Here is a 19400-nt window from a genome sequence, read left to right as displayed (position 1 = left end):
CCCTATTACAAATTAATTGCAATTAATATTTTCTTGGTCAAGTCATTTTGTGTTATTGTGCCTTCAGGACTTATAACATAGTCTCTTCACATTCTATTTAACCTCTTGGCAACTGTTTCAGTGTATCCTCATGCTGTCCCTGTTTTTCTCATGTGTACTAAACTTGGAATGTAAAAGCCTGTTTTGGTGTCCCTCCAGTTTTCTGTTTCCAAAGCAGTTCATATTTTACTTTTACTTGCTTAAGTTGCCCACAGTGACCCATTCTTTCTTCAGTTTTTCCCATTTTCATTGGAACAAGACACATTTCTGCTGGCTTTCCATTACAGTATCTTCTAGAGTTTTTCCTACTGCCTTTCCCCTTTCCACAAAGGTTTTTCTTCAACTCTCTCTACTGATCCTGTACATTGGATTTTCCTCATAATACTACATCCTCTCATTGGATGACGTCAAAACTCTTCAAAGATAGCCAAGAAGGAGGTACAGTTCAGTAATACATAAAGTTAATAAAGAAAGTCCAAGTGACTAATTACTCAATGTCATCTAATGATCTGGTTTTCTTATAACTACAGAGCTTTAAGCTTTTGTATAAGCACAGAAGAGAAGTTGTTCTAGATTAATGTTGCTACCTGCTGGCTTTTGTACCATCAAGTTCTGCTGTGGCTGAGGTGACATGACAAGACAGGAAAGACGCCTTTGTCTTAGCCGCCATGGCTACCATGAATACAGCTAGTTAACTGCTAAGGAAACAGAAGGAAAACTATGTTAAATGAGTGAGAGGAGGAACACCCAGACATTCCCTCTCCTTGGCTCAGAGCCTGGATGTGCAGTGAGAATAGTCTTAAATTTCACTCACTTGACTCATAGTCACTTACTACAAGCTCTGTCTTTCAGATCTATGATTGTTTAAATGTATGATCCGCTATTAGAATTTCACAAGGAAATATATTACAAACAGCAATTAAAAGCTGTGTTTTACATGTTTTTGTTTTGGTAGGAATGTATACCTATTTAGCATCTATACACAGGCAGATTAGACAGAGAGAGTGCACAAGCAGATGATAAAGTGACCATTAGTTTACAGCATGGTTTTGTGAACAACTTCCATAAGCATCTTAATTAAGCCACGTTCTGCTCTGAATGATGTCCGATCACCTTTACTTGTGTCCTCAATATATGGCAGCCCTGCAGTATGTTATTTATTGATGTTACAGCAGTCCTTACAGATTTCCAGTTGCTGTGCATATGCAGTGCCCTGGAGTGCTTGAAGCCAGTGGAGGAATTGTGGCATTCTGTGAGCCTTGAAAATCACAGAACTGACTCCAAAATCTGTTAGACTGATTCACTGCTCCTGGTTCTTAAACCAGGCTGCACAGGAGGACAGTTGCAAAGGCCACCTTTAGCCTAAGGAGCTTTTTTGCCTTAAGATCTTTCCACAGCCAGTGGGGAGTGGCAAAATCCTCAGCAGTGCCTCAATGGGAGCTCATTGTAGGTGCTGTGAGTTGCCCCAGAGGAAATGCTTTCTCTCTCATAGGAAGCTGGGGGAGAAAAGCATCCTGAGGCTAAATCCAGTCTTTGTGAATGCCTCCTAAATTATATAGGCTTGCAACAGCCGCCTCTTATAATCTTCAGGATATTCTGGAATGAGAAATGAGAACAGCAAACAAATACAGCAAAACTCTCTCTCCTTGGCTAACACTAGCCCCTCACCTCCTTGTCCAAAGTTCAGAGGGCTTAATCTACACATGCTCACAGGGACAGTGCTGGCTGCAAAGCAGAACAAGTAGTCATTTATCCAGGCACAGCTGTGCCTAGTGACAGAGGTCTGACAGTGGCTCCTGTGTGATGGAACACGGGTCGGTTTTCAGACTTGTCTGCTCACTGCTTATCTGTGACCTGCTGAACTTGCATCAAAGCCCATAATCTGTAAATTCTTTTTCTCTAATTTCCTCTTTTTCCTCCATGCTAACTGCTAACCTGGTATCTTACATGAGCTTTTTTTACCAAATTTACTAAAGATATTTCTATATTTTTCCCTTCTAATACTAGCATTTTTCTTCTTAATTCTCTCTGTTCTTATTTTTTCTCCATTTTTAGTCTAACCTCACCGACTCGCATCTGTCTCAGTACCAGTTTCTGCTTAATATGTATCGACATAAATTCAATTTAGCCACTAACAGTACGTTTTTAGGTTTGACCACATTGACATCCACCTGGTCACTCCTGGGGCAGGGAAGTCAGGTAGAGAACAGCAAAAGAGCAATAAATTGCTTTCTGTGTTGAAGTGGTTGGTTTTATTTAGTGAAAATAAATTTTCTGGTGTCTTGTCCTTAGCATCACTATTTACAGTAGCTGCCACTAAACAAGAAAGCTGTCTTCGTGGATTTTATCAGTCTCATAACATATTCCTTGTCATGCTGTGGAACTATGAATTTGTGCATATGAGTGACAGAAAAGTTTTACAACAACAGATCCAGCAGAGCAACAAAAGTAATGGTGTAAGGTGGAGTTACACAGAGTTTTGTACTTTAAATGCTAGTTGTCTAGATTAGTCCTCCTATTTGTGTGGGCAATAGCTACACTGCTACAGTTTATTTCCTTAAATTTTTAGAACAGTCGCTACCCTTTTAAACATATTTTATAGCTGTAGCTCCATCAAATTAATTTAGAGGTTGCACCAGCCTAATTACACACACTGCAGTGATATAGCTAATGTCACACAAAAACTGACAACAAAACCCTCGTAATTTCTGTGTACCACTAAACGGCTCCTGCCAGGAATGAATTAGCCCTGGTATTAAGACAGTACTGAAACCTGTGCGTATTTTTGGAGCAGACTGAAATGTTCTTTTATCCTAAAAACTCTGGAAGCTTATTACTACATGTGTATTTACGTTCATAAAATTTATTCAAGCAAAATTATTCAGACAAGGCAGATATAGCACTGAGTGAGCCTAAGAAGAGATGGAAAGAAAACTGAAATTCTTTAGCACTGACAAAGGACTGTTCACATTTGCCTAATAGTGCAATAAAAACAGCACTAAATAGCCAGCAGCACAAAATTATATCCAAATCCTCTATTCTCTGCAGAGAATTTGAGTCCTTAGCAAAAATGCTCTGTGACCACTTTTTTGTAATCTACCCTGCGGTTTTGTTCTTTCTTGGAGTTGAGTAATGCATAACTATAAACTGGGGGGAGCAAATGAAGTATAAATTAAGCTAAGTCCAAGGGTTAATGAGATTAGCAGCTATCAGATCCATAGGCTATCTATAGCCTGACCACTAAATCTTATGCCCTCAGGAGTTAATAACAAGGCTATCACAAACACCAAAAGTGCATGTAACTGGCCTCTACCTGAATCGTAAGTAAACCTTCCGGCTTCCAGCACAGGAGCAGTGACGTCTGATAAAAACATGACAGCAAATAAATCAGGGAGAAAACACAGGAAGGTGCTCCAAGATGTTTTCAGGGCTTCTTCCCGTGCTTAGGAGGGATAAGGGATACTTACTGACAAATGAGACATGCATTGGGAAGTCCAGCTGTGAAAGCAGAGGTTGATCCCCCCACTCCTCTCACCAGGTAGTTCAAAACTACCTTCTTAATTAAAACTTGCAAAAAATCATCTGAAAAAAATGTGTAGTGAACATGATGACTAGCGTGGGGAAAACTAAGCTATCTGTGTCTTGGTTTTATTTAGGTGCACAGTGCTTCAGCATTTGAAACCATGCCATCTAGAATTTATGAGAACAGTTGTTATCAATAAGCATTATTTCATAGCAGGCAGTTGGGGCAAAGATGCTCACTCCCAATGTGCGGCTGTTTGGTTGAGGAAGGCAAATGCCTGGGAGGTGCCAGGAGTGTCAATACAGAAACAGGAGCAAACAGTGGGATTAGACCAGTGGGTTTGCGGTTTTCAGCACTCATTAAAATGACTGCCTGACAGCACTGTCTAAATTGAAATATTATGCAAGCTTTACGCAAACTGTGAATTCATCTTAGAGTAAAACCTCCTTCCTGTATCTTGCTTGGAAAAAACACATTATGGACAAATATATTCAGATTGAAGTAGATCATTCAAAACAGTTTGAGAGAGAACGTATGGTCTTATCCCTATTTTCTAATTTTGGATTCTCCCACCCTCTCTAGGGATGGTAGTCTGAACTCCTTATGCTGTCAAACTCTCACTGACCTCAACAGAAAACTGCTCATCTCAAAACACAGCGGAGCAGAGCAGCCAGCTGCCTCTCCTTCAGCCAGTTGCTCCCAAACCCACGTTGCAATCCCGCATGCAGCTGCAAGGCAGGCAACTGAGAGCAGGGTCAGTTCTCCAGCCTATTATGTGGTGGTTCCACAGGCTGCAGGAATAAAAGCTTTGCCACAATGACTGTGGGTATCTTCTTTCATTGCTTTTAAATTGTTTTCTTCTCTTCCTCTCCCCCAGCTAGCCGTGGAGTCTTACTACTGCTTGATCCATCTGAACCCTAAGGCAAAGTTTTCAGCACTGGGCACACTCCTGCCGAGAGAGTTTTGTATGAATTATAAAGTCAGGGCATTAAAATAGTACATCAATTCCCTTCCTGCAGGCTGTCCTCATGAACACTTACTGCTCTTGAAACGATGGTACACTAAGAAGTCACTTAAGCTCTTAAGCTTCCCTGATCTCATGTCACAACTTCAAGAACAAGCAAAAGGGAGAAGGAGAATGCTTGGGAAAAGCATAAAAAACCCTGTAGTCAGAAACATTTCTGTTGCTGCAACTGCTGTTAAATAAAGAGATCGCTCCCTGCACAGATAAAGTGTAACAGTATGTTCTGCTATATAGCTCACTTTGATTCAGTCCAACATTTTTTCACCAAAAGACTGTTAGACTATTGCTGTGGTGTCCTCCTTGTTTTGGGAAAGTGGACAAACAGATAGAAAGCCCCTCTGCATGCACCCTTCTAGACACTGTAAAGGAGGAGAAGAAAATAGCAAAGCGATATCCAACCCTCTTTCATAGTGGGAGGACTGTTGGCTATTTCTGACAAACAGAGTATCATTCTGGCAGAAACATATCTTAAAAATTATTTTTCCTGTCATTACATTGAGCAGTATTGGTAGCCTTTACAAAGCACTCTTGCATTTCAAAGATAACATTACCACATGAACGCTAGCTGTGCACTTCTGAAAAGGTGAAGCAACACATTTCTTACAGCCTTAATGTCTTCCAGGCCTGCTGCAGGTCAGAGGGGTTTGCACAGGGGAGCAACTAAGTGCAAGTCACTTGTAATGTTCTACCTGCTAATTAACGAGCAGACAAACACTGGCAGGCTGGGCTGGAGCTGCGGAAACACAATGCGTGCTACACCTCGTTTCAGAAGCGTTCTCTCATGCCCTCTGCCACACGCCAGCAAGCAAACAGGAGCACGGGAGCAGCTGAGCACTCCTGATGCCAAGGTACTGCGTGCAGTGGACTGTAACAGCCTGTGCTCGCCAGCACTTCTCAAATGAAAGGAGAAGGCAGTGTTCCTCTCAAGCCTTGCCTGAGGGCAGGGTAAGGAACGGGAGAGGAAGCTGCTCTCTGTACTCCTTATCCTCTGGTGGGAGCTGAGCAGAGGAAGCCAGACTTGGGAAAACGTATGAATATGAGACCATGGCAGGTTGTCCCCTTCCACACAACACAGCGATTGCAGGAGTGCTGTCAGAGCCATGACGCCAGCTCCCGATGCCGAGCGCACACGGTGTGGGAAAGTGGGCAAGACAGAGGCACAGGAACTGCTCTGCACTCTGATGTGGTTTTATCCATTTCTGGGGTGCAGCACAGTGGCTGGGACAGCCAAAGAAGCACACACATGGCACAGGAGGTTTCAAAACCTCCTTGCCCTTCTCCCCAAAGTGCTTTCTCCTGCTTGCTCTCTTTGCTTACTAGTGGTTTTTGGGGAAAATGGAAGAACAACGAGGAGCAAATATAACTTGCTGTTTCCAGAGATTGCACAACACTGCTGCAGAGATCAGCAGGCACATGCTGGTCGTGCTGCTCTCTGCGAGAACACATCAGGGACACACAGAGAAACCGTAACTCTTTGGGGTGAGGAGACATCAGTTTGACATTTGCACCCCAACTAAGAACCCCCTCCCATGCTGCCCTGGCTCTGCAGGATCCCCGAGCGGCAGCAGGCTAGTGGAGAGAATGAACTCCACACATTTCCATCGTTAAGAGACAGTTTATCAATTATTTGAGGACCTGTCGAGGTCAAATTTGGTTCTATTTTCAGAGCTGCGTAATGACTTTTGATGACATCTGCCCACAATTGGCAGCCAGCATTGATGACCACTGTAAACAACTGGTTTCCAAACGTACAGCCATGTGTCTCCTTTCTGCTCTAGGCAGCTGATACAGATCCATTGATGGTAGTTGCTGTTTAATATGGTGAATGATTTTGGAGCTTACAGTTTCTCTTATGTAATCTCCTTACATAAGGACTGAGAAAGAAACAACGTAAAGAACAGAATTTGAACAGCAAAACAGCAGGGGATCTGGAGCTCAACACAGGTATTGCCACCTGGAAAGTCTTTCTAGAATATCCACAGCTAATAAAAAGCCAACAGAAATAAAATTCACCCTCTTTTAAATATACACAAGAAACTTAAGTAAGAGTTGCACCTCACTACAGAATCCTGTGTGACAATCCACTATCTGATATTTAGCTAATCAGATGTTCAGTGAATGAAATGGAAGGTACCTAAGCAAGTAAGTTTTAATCCTAAGTGAAACAAAAAAAACCCTAAACAAAAAGCTCCAAAACCTGGAGCATAAAGATTCCAAATGGGTTGTTCTTGAGGTATGTTCATGTTGGAGAAAAACATGTTCTTCTTGCTATCCAGGTACCATGTGGTGACATACGATGCCTGGCATTTTTTGCATGCTGATTTATGAAACTGTGCCATGCTACTCTGTTCACAGCCTTCCCATGTGCTGCGTCAGCAGCTCCTGCTGTAAGCGTATTGCTTGTTGCTCCTAAGGAAGAGTGCATTTATTCATTATTGCTCATTCCTCATAACTCATGCTCAGAGTAGAGAAAGACAGAGGGAATGACTTAAAATGTTTAAAATCTTGATGGCAGAGAGAGGAGAATGTAAAACAAAAGATAAAAAGAAGCAAAAAGAAGCAAGAATAGCAGAATGGATGGAAAATGTGGAGAGGCTCTTTTGCCTATTTCATTCATATTTATTACTGGCTGCTCTGTTCCTTTCTTTATCTTCCTTTGCTATTTCATGTGTCGTACTGCAAGCTTTAAGAACATTGTGCTCAGATAAGACGGCAAAAAGCCAGCACGTGCAAGACCTGAACATACCAGAGAGATTAACAGTATTCATGGGTGGAGGCTGTTTGTAGCAATGTGAGAATACCTCAACAAGTTTCATACCTACAGAAAAAGGTCAAAATCAGGAGAAGATCTCTCCTGTCCTTACTTCTGAGCATGAGGTATAGCAGGCTCACAGATTTACAAAACTCAGTAAGTGATGGAGATTCTTCACTGCTTTTAGATGAAATTTGAATCAGTTCGTAAGAGAGCTGAGGAAATACTGGAAAAAAGTCCACCAGCATTTGCTCAAACGTTTTTATGAATTCAGTTCAGCTGTGTTCAGTTCCTTCTATGTTTGTCCTTCGTATACATTCTAATGAACAAATTTTCTGGTGACGAGACTTACAGACACTGAAATCATTATGCAAAATATTCAGTGAAGGATTTGGAATAATGCATTGGTAAAGACTGGATTCTTAAAGATAGAAGCAGCTAAGGAAATTTCACCTCTGCCCCAATGCTACACTAGTTATAAACAAAGGGCTCATATCTGGGGTTTTTTGTATTCAAAAAGCTGTAATTCTGGAATTAGTTAACATCAAAATGGTTTTTTTTGCTGGACTTTATCAGCCTCTCAAATGGTAAACACATCCTAAACTTGCATATTTTATCAAAAACTTGTAAATTGTTTTTCTGTTTGCATTTTTTCCTTAAAATGCAGAACACTGGTTGATGTGCATTTGCTTGGCAGTAAGATCAAGGCCAAACTCGAGGAAAAAGTGGTTAAAGCTCCTAACATTGGCTCCAGTTACAATGAAATATCACAGCCAGAACAAATCCAAACACAGTACTTGTATCTGTCTTCTCTTAAGCCTGGCAGAATAGTTCTGAAATATAAGATAGACGAAATGTCCAAAAAGAGGCAAAGTAAGGAGAAAAATACCCCCAAACTAGGGGAAGACATACTGCATGTTCTTGTTTCATGGGGGAAAAACAGCAATGAAATATTGATCATCTGACTAGATTCAGCCAATTAAGAAAACGAGACTTTCACATGTTGATCACTGAATTACTAAATGTGAGCAGACGTGTTACCGCAGTGGCTGATGACGTTAGCCGTGCTGAGCTCTCTGTGAGTCTCCTGCTTTGCTGTCCTATGTCCAGCAATCTGTTGGTGTCTCTCACCAGTGCTGTATAGCAGGGCACCCACAGTGTGCAGATACATACTTGACTGAAATTTCTAAAATTATTTTTGTGGTGCAGACACTGATAGAAAAAAAAAAAATCAATGTTTTTAAAGCATTTTGGTATCATCACACTGAGAAACACAGAGACACAGGGAATTTCAAGAGGCTGACTTTCTGCTCAAAGATATCTTTTCTATTAACAATTTTCTCTAAACTATCTCTGCAATTTTTATAATATTCTTAACAGTGCTCCTCCTACTACTTGCTGTGTTTTCCATCATGAGCGGTAAGTTGGCTGTCTGGCTTTCTTCATTCAGTGTGACATTAGGTACTTAAGCCTAAGGCACCAATGTCTTTCAAAAGGTTGCACAGGGTGGCAGCGCTTTGGTTCTGAAGATGAAATGCATCCAGGCACTGAATTCTGAATTTCACTTATTTCTTGACCTATGCTGACAATTTGCACTCTTTTTTTTTTCTCCGCTCCTTCTAGAAGAGAGACTTTCAGTTATACAAATATTTCTTTTGGACACAAATATGGCTTAGTTGCAAAAATAACTGAATGTATATGAACGGCAGACCTTATTTATAACTGCTCTGTTCCGTATGTGATTGATTGCCTCCAGTAAGGATACTTAAATGTAGCTGAGCTATTTGTGTTGGAGGCAGCGGCTGCAGAGCAGAATCATTTGGCAGTCACCAGATAGCTGAGCTTTCGTCGTGCTTCTCTGTACGTGCCCCAGGAAACATTATTATTTTAAAAGTCATTAATACTGCTTATTAGAATTCTGAAGTAACACTTTTTCTCTGCTTCTGCAAACTTTTTTCTTTTCTTCCTGCACTGAAGTCATGGTCTTCATTCTCCTCCTCTCAACCCTCTTTTGCTGAGTTGCCTTTTTAATTCATTCACCTAATAACATAGCACATACGATATAACTATTTTTTATTGGTATATAACACCTATATATTTGCCAAGTAAGGAATAGAGGGTATAGAAAAGTGTAAGGATAAAATATCTCTTGTGAAGTCCCCTAAGACAGAGATCATGTTTTTAATTCCCAGAGCAATAGCAAGAAGGAAGTTCACTGACTTCGATGCAGGGGTTGAAACAGAAGGGTCTCAGAGGAACAGCACAGAAGGATTTTCACAGGAACACATTCTAAAATGACACCTGGAACTGACAGTACTGTATTTCATCATTGATTAGAATAATTAGTTTATACCTGTTATGACACTATCTCCAAATAATTTAAACATAATATGCCATGAAACTATAAACAAATAATTTGGCAATGACCTGGAGGAATGCTTTCTGTGAAGCAACCTCTGAATAAAATAAAGGAATGAAGTCATCAGAGAGTCCAAGCAGCAGAAGCCCTGCTGCTTTAGAAGAGTACATGTAGATATCTATGTCCAGACTTTGATCCTAAACTATCAAATGTCCGTAAAATGACATTACACCAAAACACAGACTAGGTCAGAAGAGAATACTGGCGAACACTATTGCAATGTAGAGACCCTTCAGGTTTCTCCAATAAATGTCCTACTGAGAATAATAAAATATATATATATATATATTGATATTCTGTATTTCTACTTCAAAATATTGAAGTGGCTGTTGAGTTCTGAAAGGATGTACATCAAAAGTTGCAGGGTTTTTTCCTCACATTTTGATGATGAACACCACCACAGTATGATTTTATCATGCTTCTTGTTCTTCACAAGTCCCTCCTGATAATCAAAATAAAGCTTAATGGACAGAGAAAAATAATTACACAACCATAGAAGTGGCGTGCACAAAATTAAGTTGATTTTTTTCTTTTTTAGCATGAGAAATGTAACTCCATTAGAAAATAGTGTAAACATACTTAAAAATAAAAAGGGACACAAATTCAAGTGCTGAATGTGTCTTGCAGCATATTTTGGAGGTCAGCAGGCAGAGACTATCTCAGATCTGAGATAAATACTTCTAGAGATGAAAAGTTATCAGAAATGGTTGTCACCTCCACTTCTGTGCTCTCAAAAGGGAAATGCAGCTCCCATGCTTTGGCTTGATAGTAAACATACAATCATGGCTGGAGAAGCACAGATTATGAGCAGAAGAGCAAAAATCAAGTGTGTGGTTTAGATACAAATGCTGATTATGGAAGTCACCTTATCTTGTTACAGAGAAGGACCATGCCATGGGGAGTCTTCTGTAGTTGTATGTTTCTATACTGACCTAAACAACATGTTCTCCAGCAGTCACTGCAGAAACCCACTGTCTGGGTAGGAAAAGAGGTAGGGCCTGTGTAACTACAGGAAGACTTCTGCTCCATTACAGCTCTAAGAACAGTTGTCTGCCATATGTACTGTATACAAGTGCTCATTTTAATTAAGGTTTAATCTGCTCAATCTCTGCACTAATCCTTGGTTCTCTTTCATAATATTCCCACAGACCACTCCAGGGTATTTTCTGGCATTGAAAAAGTCTTAACTTTGCTGGGCTTGGTCTGGTTTGACAGTCGCCTGTGTATCCATATTCATCTTTCATTTTCCAACAGAAATCTGCTATATTTGTGAGGCAGAAAAAACCCACCAGTGTTTGAGCATTAATTGGACAAGAATGGCAATTTCTGGATTTGAGGAATAGCAAAGGTGCCACTAGAGTGTGTAAGTGGGCAGCTGGCATGGTAGCTTTTGCCAACATTTGCGTCAACGTGGGAGTACAGCAATATGGTAGCTGTTAACATTGTACCCAATAAATATCTCATCAGATGTCTAGATATGACTAGCCTTTTGGAGGAAGAAGCTGAGTAGTCTCTGCATCCATGGCAGGATTTTAATGTGTAATCCCAGCAAATGTCAGCAGGCCTTCATGGGTGCTTAAATACTGTACACATAAAATTACTTTCTTGAAGTCTAGTGTACAGGAAAACAGTGAAATAATAGAGAGATAATTCACACATTGAATTATCCAGAGAAAAACAGTGTAGTGCTCTACATGGCACTCTTTCTCAGCTGGCTCAAGCCTTAAGGAAAAACACAGAGGCCTGCTGTTGTCAAGTGCACGTGACAATTTTTTTTACTATAAGACTTGGTGTCTATGTGCTATATACATGTGCATCCATAAAATGGAAGTACTTATGTTGTTTCCAACCTTTTTTTTTTATTTGTTTCTGTTAGAAATAAGAAAGATGTTAAAACTGTTGGTTTAGGACAAAGGAAACTGTTTCTCTTTCACATTAATTTGATGCATTTCATAACTATTGCAGTTAAACAACAAAGACAATATTGCAGATAAAAATGGCACTAGACTTCAGTGGGGTATGTTTCTACAACTATTTCTTGTCATGAGGTTTCCTTCTGTGGATCTCTTACAACCCTTACACAAAGAGTCACTACAGTCTTCTATTAGGAAAAAACCAAACATCTGGTGTTCGGTTTTTGTCTTCTAGTCATCTTCTGTTTTCATTTTGCCATGACATTTCTCTCTGTGAGGAGTGTGCCTACCCTTCTTTCTCCACTGTCTTCAAAGGGCCTTCTTTCTGTGCCTCAGTCCACCACTGCTACTCTTCTGAGTGTTATCCCTACACAACTACTTATTTGGAATAAATCCCAGAGCCCAATGCTCTATGCTTATGCTATATATGTTAGGAGAAAGTTCTCTACAATAGAATTTTATCATGACATCAACAACTAAAATGTCACCATTTTGAAGACCCAAAACCATTGAGATTTTCAAGAAATTTTGTCCATGAAACCTTAAACAGGTTGATTTACAGATTCAAGTAGCAACCAGCACAGAACTGGAGAAAACTCAAAATATATACTATGACACTTGGCTTGATCTTTCAGTCCATTTAATTGAAAATGAACACACTAGATTTAATAAGGTGATATGAATCATTATTTATTTTCAGGACCTATGGAAATACCCTAAGTTAATCAGTTCCTCATTTTTATTTCTTTCTACTTTGTCCATTAGTTTGTTGCTGCTAGCAAGTACATGAACTGCAGAGTAAGCACGCTTTTTAACACTGAGAAATTCTAAAACAAATGAAATAAAATGTCCTATCAAGCCACTAGACAAACTAGCTGGTTACTCAGGTGAAGAAATTTTTCCATTCAGTAGTAATGGTTCATATCCACTCTCCAAACCAGCTTCCAAAATGGGGTTTCTACCCACAGAACATCACCCTTGTTTTTATTTTTACATTCACAAAAACATATGCTGCCCTTGATGAAACATTTGGGAATGTAGGTGGTGGAGGAAAAAATGACAGTGCCAAATGACAGCGTTATTTCAAACTAAAATGGCTTATTGAAGTGCTTTGTCTACTATGATGGACAAAAATGCTCTTATATGCATAGGAAATTAAGTTTCCTAGTTTCACATGCAAATATAAGAAGGGCCATTTACACTTTCTTACTGCAAAGTTAATGACTTGCACATTCCTTAATAAAATACTTTCAATAAGCCTCATTAATGTAGCTATTTACATTCACAGTTATTGTAATAAGCATAAAAAAGGAAGATACTTTCTCCACCCTTTCCCTTTAAGCCTAAAAGCTTGAAATTTATATCTGTAGAGAAATATCAAACTGCAACATTCCCTCACACCAAAAACCAAAATACAAAATGCACCTCTGAATGAGAATGAACATCCTGCAATGTTGCTCCAGAAAGTGAGATATCAGCAGACTGCTTTCGGCAGCAGGCAACCGAGACAGGCTATGGCAGAAGTGGGTATACTGTTTTACTGCCAGTTTGGGGTCAGCCCGCTGCCTGAGAGGAGTGAAGAGCTCACGGGGACAGAGGAGTGGAGAGCCCGACCACCCTGCAAAGTCACCACTTCTCTTCCAGCTGGAGACCAAGGCTACATTTTATATATTATATTTTTTATATTTTATTTTATATATATTTATTTCATATGCTCATTTGTATTTACCAAATAGGTGAAAGAAGAGCCTCATGCAGCTGTCAGCAGTCTGGCTGAACAGCAAGAAGCTGAGGGATGAATCTACTGTTTGTTCTCTCCGAGGGTGTTTCCAGTGTCCCAAGGACATGGGAGAACCTCCTCAGCCTGAATGCACACACTCACACATTGCTCAGAGATGGCTGAGAGGCATCACTCTACCTGCTGTTCCCAGCTCTGATTTCTATTTTCGAGCAGATACTACCTAGTGAGTTAAGTCTGGCTTGTAGCCACTCCATGGATAGAGAGCCTGTCCTGTATACGGTGTTGTATGGTTTGTGCATTTGATAATGATAGGATAAGGCTTAAGCCATGGCTGTAAAGGCCAGCTGTCTCCAGCATGCCTTCCAAGTGCCAAACAAGTCTTAGGAGAAATGTCAATAGGGAAATACTATAAAATGACATTTTGAATAGAAAGTACTCTGCCATGATATATACAGTGTTATTTTGGACAAATGTTCTTAATCAAGCAGTAAACAATCTTGTATCAAAATAAGGACAGCTGAAACTTAATACCCTACACAACTAGCTATCCAATAAGAATTTAAATTAAAAAAAAAAAATCAGTAAATCTAAGCATGCTGACCCATGTGAAATTCATGAAAAATGGAAGGTTATATGCATGACTTTGATGTAGAGTGTGGAAAGTGTTGAGAAACTTATAAAGCTGTGTACTATTCACTCTTCGTTTTTCAGTGAACAACTACTCTGGTGAGGTTTTACAATCCTAAGGGAACATTAAGAAAAAACACTTTAGCTGCACAGTAAATGCACCTATTTCTCAAACTAGATGCCAAAATAAACAGTCTGACATCCCACACAGTAGACTAGATCATTCAGCACGTATATTAACAAATAAAACTCCACTCAGAAAAGAAGTAACAAACAAACAAGAAAACTTTTATCCTTGAGCATCTAGGATCCAAAGGCACTCAAGTTCAAGAGAACAAATCATATTTGGGCTTTGTCACATGCTAAAGAGCAGGTCTAACCACCCCTTCAGAAGAGGATACCATCTGTTACATCTTATTCCCGAATCATGTACTCCTCTCCTCCAAAAACAAGTAAATAAGTGTATTCATTTCAAGGAAGCAGCTACAAGCTTTTGAACAGATAGGAAACCTGACGCACTAAGATGCAGTGAATCCCTTACTTGGTGATTTCTGGAAGGGAAACTTTTAGTCTTGAAAGTTGTTTTTAGACAGTGGCTAAGAGGAAGACCAGCTACGTAGAAGGACAAAATTTTATGTTGCTAAACTCTGGAGACATGTGGGAACCAGACAAAAATACTTAATGTCAGCAGAGTAAAAATTTAAAGAAAAAATGCACATCAGATTTGCCTGTATAATGCAGGTGTTCCCACTCAAACCCCTCAGTCATTGCATACTCAGAATTGCATCAAGCCATTAGTTCTACAATAAATTCTCCTTCTGCTCCCCACAGCATCACTATTTCCTACTTTCTGCATATCTGAACTTCTCATTGAATCTCATCTTCCCTGCAGACAGTGGGTCATGTTCTTCCAAGTCCCTCCACCCTGGTTTCTCTACTCTCTTCATCACTTTCCTCTCCTAGTGGCTCAGCTTTTCTCTAGTTCCCTTTCCTCCCTCTTTCCAGTCTCCCCCTGCCCCAGGACTGCCATACCTCATGCACAGGGTGACTGGCTGGGATCCTTGCCTGAGGAGCCGCCCTTGCTCACTCTGGAGATGGTGACTTCTCTGCGGGCCCTTCCCCTTGCAGAGGGCTCCGCACTGCCCTGCTGGTGCTCCTCCCCCAGCTCCAGCTGGTCCCCTCATTCGGGCACAGAGAAGAGAGGTTTTGTTGAAAGTTGTATTGGGGCCTCATCCAGTGAACAGTCCTGCCCACTCTGGCCACTAGCCAGATGCCAAAGACACCCAAAGAGAAGGGTCAATAAGAGACCTGGGATGATACCAGACCTATCCCAAAGTCAGGCAGGTGGGAGCTTTGAGCTCTGAAGGCAGCCTGTCTGCCCAAATCCTGTTGCGGTCAGCCCTTCTTGTGACCTCCCTCTCAGTACGTATACTCTGCCCACACTACGATTGGGGAGAGTGAGCAGGAGAGAGGAGGGGTTGGCTGCACAACCAGGCTTCCCCTGCCGCCACTGTCATTGTGTTTGCATTGCCGGGAGATGGTCTGGCTGCCTTTGTGGGGCCCTTGGGCAGGAGCCCAGCAGCCTTTCTGTGCCACTGCTCACATTGTACTGCAGCGGTATAAACACGGGCTTGTCCACAGCGCTCTTGAGAGCTCTGGAGGGAATCCATGACCGCCCGGTGTCAAACAAGCCAGAGAAGCTGGGCTACTTTCTGTATACCAGCTGCTGTCCATATCCTAATTTGATATTTTTTGCAGGAATATGGAAGTTTGTCAGTATCAGAGAAATGTGACAAGGGAGTATGACAGGACTGCGATAAAAAGTTAGATGCCACAAAATTGTCTTCAGTGCTTCACTGTTTCTAAAGACACAGACTGGACAGTGTTTAACATTTCTCAGAACCATGCTAAGGTGCCACAGAGATAAATAAATGAGGCAGAAAATACATAAGGTTTGAGAAGAAAAAAAAAGAGTTACTAGCATGAGGAGAAAAAAGTATTTTAAAACCATAAAAGGCTGTCTCAACCAATCCCGTTTCTAGCCTACAAATATTCAAAAGCATAAAAGATATCATCAGCACTCTACTCCCTCCTATCTAACCTCTCTTTGACAGGGAGGATAATCTTGGAAAGGGTAAAGACAAGATCTTTCATCTACCTAGAAGTCTTAATACCCTACTGCTAGGCACTATGCATGAGCTATCCGAGCATTAAGCTGACTTTGCACAGATTTGAGTGACTGCACAAACTTCAAGGCCTGAGAACACAAGAAACAGGCCAGAAAAAAATCAGCAAGGTTGGGCCCCTCCAAGCTTTGAGATCTCTAGATGGGAAAAATTCCCCTGTACTTACTGAACTTGATGCACATACTTGAAACCCTCCAGCCTTCCTTGCTGAGCATTCTGCCTCTTCCTGCTGTGACACAGGTGCTGGTGTAGTCTTCTGTAAATACTAGATGTCAAAGTTCCCTTGGATGCCTCCAGGTACAGACCGAGAGCTAATGCCCCTCCTGCAGTACAACCTGCGGAAATTCCAGTAGCTTGGACAGAAGCTGGTGTGTGTTATAACCCCAAATTATGTTTTTCTCATTCCCTCTATTATCACTTAGGCAGAGTTGCTTTGCCTACAAGGAAAGCCCTTCCTGAATGTAGAACCTGAAATCTAGGAAAGCATGAGTGTGCAAGCAGGACCTCCATCTGCTCTGCTTTGCCCATCCCACAACGGAGCGGGCAGAGGGGTGAAGCACACATGCTAGCATACTGTAAGATAGTGCTTTAGTTGTCTGTAAAACAGAACATGGCATTTCATGAATAGCCCCTTTTCCGCAAAGACAAAAGGCAGAATTCTCCTGCCAATTTCCCCGTTGCTGCAGGGATCAGCTGATCAAACTCTTTGGAAGCTGATGCAAATTGTCTTTATTCCACTGTCTTCAATGAAGCTGGACAAATTTATACTCACTGAGAAACTAATCCTTACATATTACTGCAGTCGTGTATTACTGTACAAAGGAATATAGTTACAAAATTGCAATGCAAATATGGATATGAAAAAAAAAAGAATCTTTCTCTTTCCTAAAAGCTGTTACCCCGTCAGATTTCCACAGGACCATAAAAGCACAGGCTGCAGACTTTATTCTCTTTACCTTTCCTCTGAAATTAACATTGTTTTAAACAAATCCAACCTCTATAATTTTTTTCCTATCCCAAATCAGTTACTATTTCCTGTTCTGCATTTAATTTTTAATAAGGAATTAAATATGTACTCTGATCAAAAAATCAATTTCCTTTTGAATTACCCAAATGTTAAAGCCACACTCTGTGGCAAAGAGATGGCACTCCGAAGAACAGAGCCATCTACAGAAATCTTTTTGATAATGGTGTCCTTCTTTTAAATCCAAACATTTCCTTGATGTGGAATACAAATTGAGCTCTAGTGTATAAGTCATCTAGGATTTCAAAGTTGGCCTTTATACTTTGCCATTAATTAGTTCCATCCAAGAAATTAAAACAAAGATACAAACAAAAAGGTTCTCTAAATATGTTACATAAGGCATTCAGAATATTCCAATTCATTCCCCTCCAGGAACACAGCAGAGTCAAAGAATAGTGTACACAGCACGTTTAGACTCTATAAAAAGCACTAGAAACTGTAAGAATAGTTTAAAACCCACTTAGTTAAAGCTCTCCATTATAAAAGCTATTATAGAGTATTTGCTAATCAATCTACACTTCTGAGTTCTAAACAATTGCAGGCTTAATGAAGTGTACTTTTCTTCACTGTCAGACACAGGAACAAAGAGTTTCCTATTAAAATGGAGGAAATGAAAGCAGAAGGCAGAAGATGTCTTCCAAAAATTACTGGATCTTCTAAGCGATTTAAATATTGAATAGAAAGTCAGAAACTCTTATTTGGAATCTCTTTTTTAGGGGGAAAAAGATCTGAGAAATAGACTTTCTTTCCCAGTACACCCCATGTACAGCTTTAAGTCAGGCAGGATGAGTATTTTCTCTGACGCGATGAGGAAAGCCTCCCAAAAACTCATACAACTTGCTCCAAATTTTTATTAATCTCATTTTGTTTCAACTATCACAACGTAACTGAAATAGAAGTTGAGAATTGGGGTCAGTGGTCAGTCAGTATGCAGAGATCTTTCAAAGTGAGTAATAAAAAATATTTTTTGCTGGGGAGGAAGCAACACAGCATGGAGTAAGAACACAACAGATATATCCATTCAGCCTGAAAGTAAATTAAGAGTTTTCTTTTTCTCAAGGTTTACTTAATCCAATTTGTATAGAAACACAAGGGAAACTTATCCCCTAACATCTTTGGCATAAAATTTAGTAGTATTCACTCAGCTGAAAAACAAATCTTATAGACAGGGGAAGAGGCAGAGTCACACTTGCTCTCTCAAACCAAAAACCAAAGTGAAAAGCAGAGTTGGTTGTGTTCCCCACTACCCCACAATGCACAGATGCTCTCTCCCTCCCTGTCCCTCCTGTGGCGTTGTGACAATCTTTTATAAGAGGTCACAGAGCAAAGTTGATACCACACAGTGCTACAAGCACCATCAGCTTCTGTGAGATTTCCCAAGCCAGTTATCGCCTACTTTTAGCTCTTTATTCTTTGGAGCTCAGCTCACAGAGGACTAATTTCTGTCAGCTCCTTATTTGTTCTAGGATCTTGTGTGATCATGGTTTTTGTGTAGCCCATCTAATTGTTTTCTCATAATTCTATTTACTGTGTTGTAAGACCTAGGAAAGTCCTACACCAAGCTGTAAAATTTCTGTCTTAATTTCTAACACTTGATTGCAAACATGCAGCATGAGAAAGGAGATATTTGACATTCTTTTGTTGTTTTTGATTTGGTTTTTTTGAGGTAGACCTACAGTAATGTACAATCTTAAAGAGGTTTTAGATTAGAATGACTTGTAGCATTTCCTGTGACTGTTTCAGAAGATACATTTCCTGTAAGAGGAACAGAGATTAACTTCAGTGCCTATATGGGCACAGAGGAGCATATGTATTTCTATTTCTCTTTTATCATGTTTATGATAACTAAGGCTTACAAATCACTCTATTTCCACAATGAAAATTTTGAGGGTTTTGGCGTTTGTTTTTAACCTACATTCTGGTTCGTGCAATCTGTGTAAATATTCATTGGTGCCCTTTAGGCACTGAACCACCTGCACTGAAAGACAGAAAAAATTTCACTTACATATTCTAGAAATTAGCTACTGGGAACAGTCTAAACCCAAACTAAGAAAAGATCAATGATTTCCCTATTTCCTCCCTGTAATAAATTCCAAATGCCCCGAGTCAGCCTTTCTATTCCACATGAAAACTGAGGATGCGACTAAAACCA

General features: G+C 40.3%; 1 protein-coding gene across 2 annotated transcripts in view; it reads right to left on the bottom strand.

Moving 5' to 3' along the window:
- PHYHIPL (phytanoyl-CoA 2-hydroxylase interacting protein like) overlaps positions 1-15413 on the bottom strand; it is a 57241-nt gene extending 41828 nt beyond the window's left edge. Inside the window, exon 1 of one of the 2 annotated variants that reach the window (XM_075423054.1) lies at positions 15113-15413. In XM_075423054.1, coding sequence (XP_075279169.1) covers positions 15113-15222 — 110 coding nt within the window. In that variant the 5' untranslated portion in view covers positions 15223-15413. Of the gene's footprint in view, positions 1-15070 lie in introns of both variants that reach the window. The other variant, XM_075423053.1, reaches the window with a different exon arrangement.
- Between the last annotated feature and the right edge of the window lie 3987 nt (positions 15414-19400).

The sequence above is a fragment of the Opisthocomus hoazin genome, chromosome 6 (assembly GCF_030867145.1).
Source record: "Opisthocomus hoazin isolate bOpiHoa1 chromosome 6, bOpiHoa1.hap1, whole genome shotgun sequence".
NCBI classification, from domain to species: domain Eukaryota; kingdom Metazoa; phylum Chordata; class Aves; order Opisthocomiformes; family Opisthocomidae; genus Opisthocomus; species Opisthocomus hoazin.
This window is presented reverse-complemented; position numbering and strand designations above follow the sequence as displayed.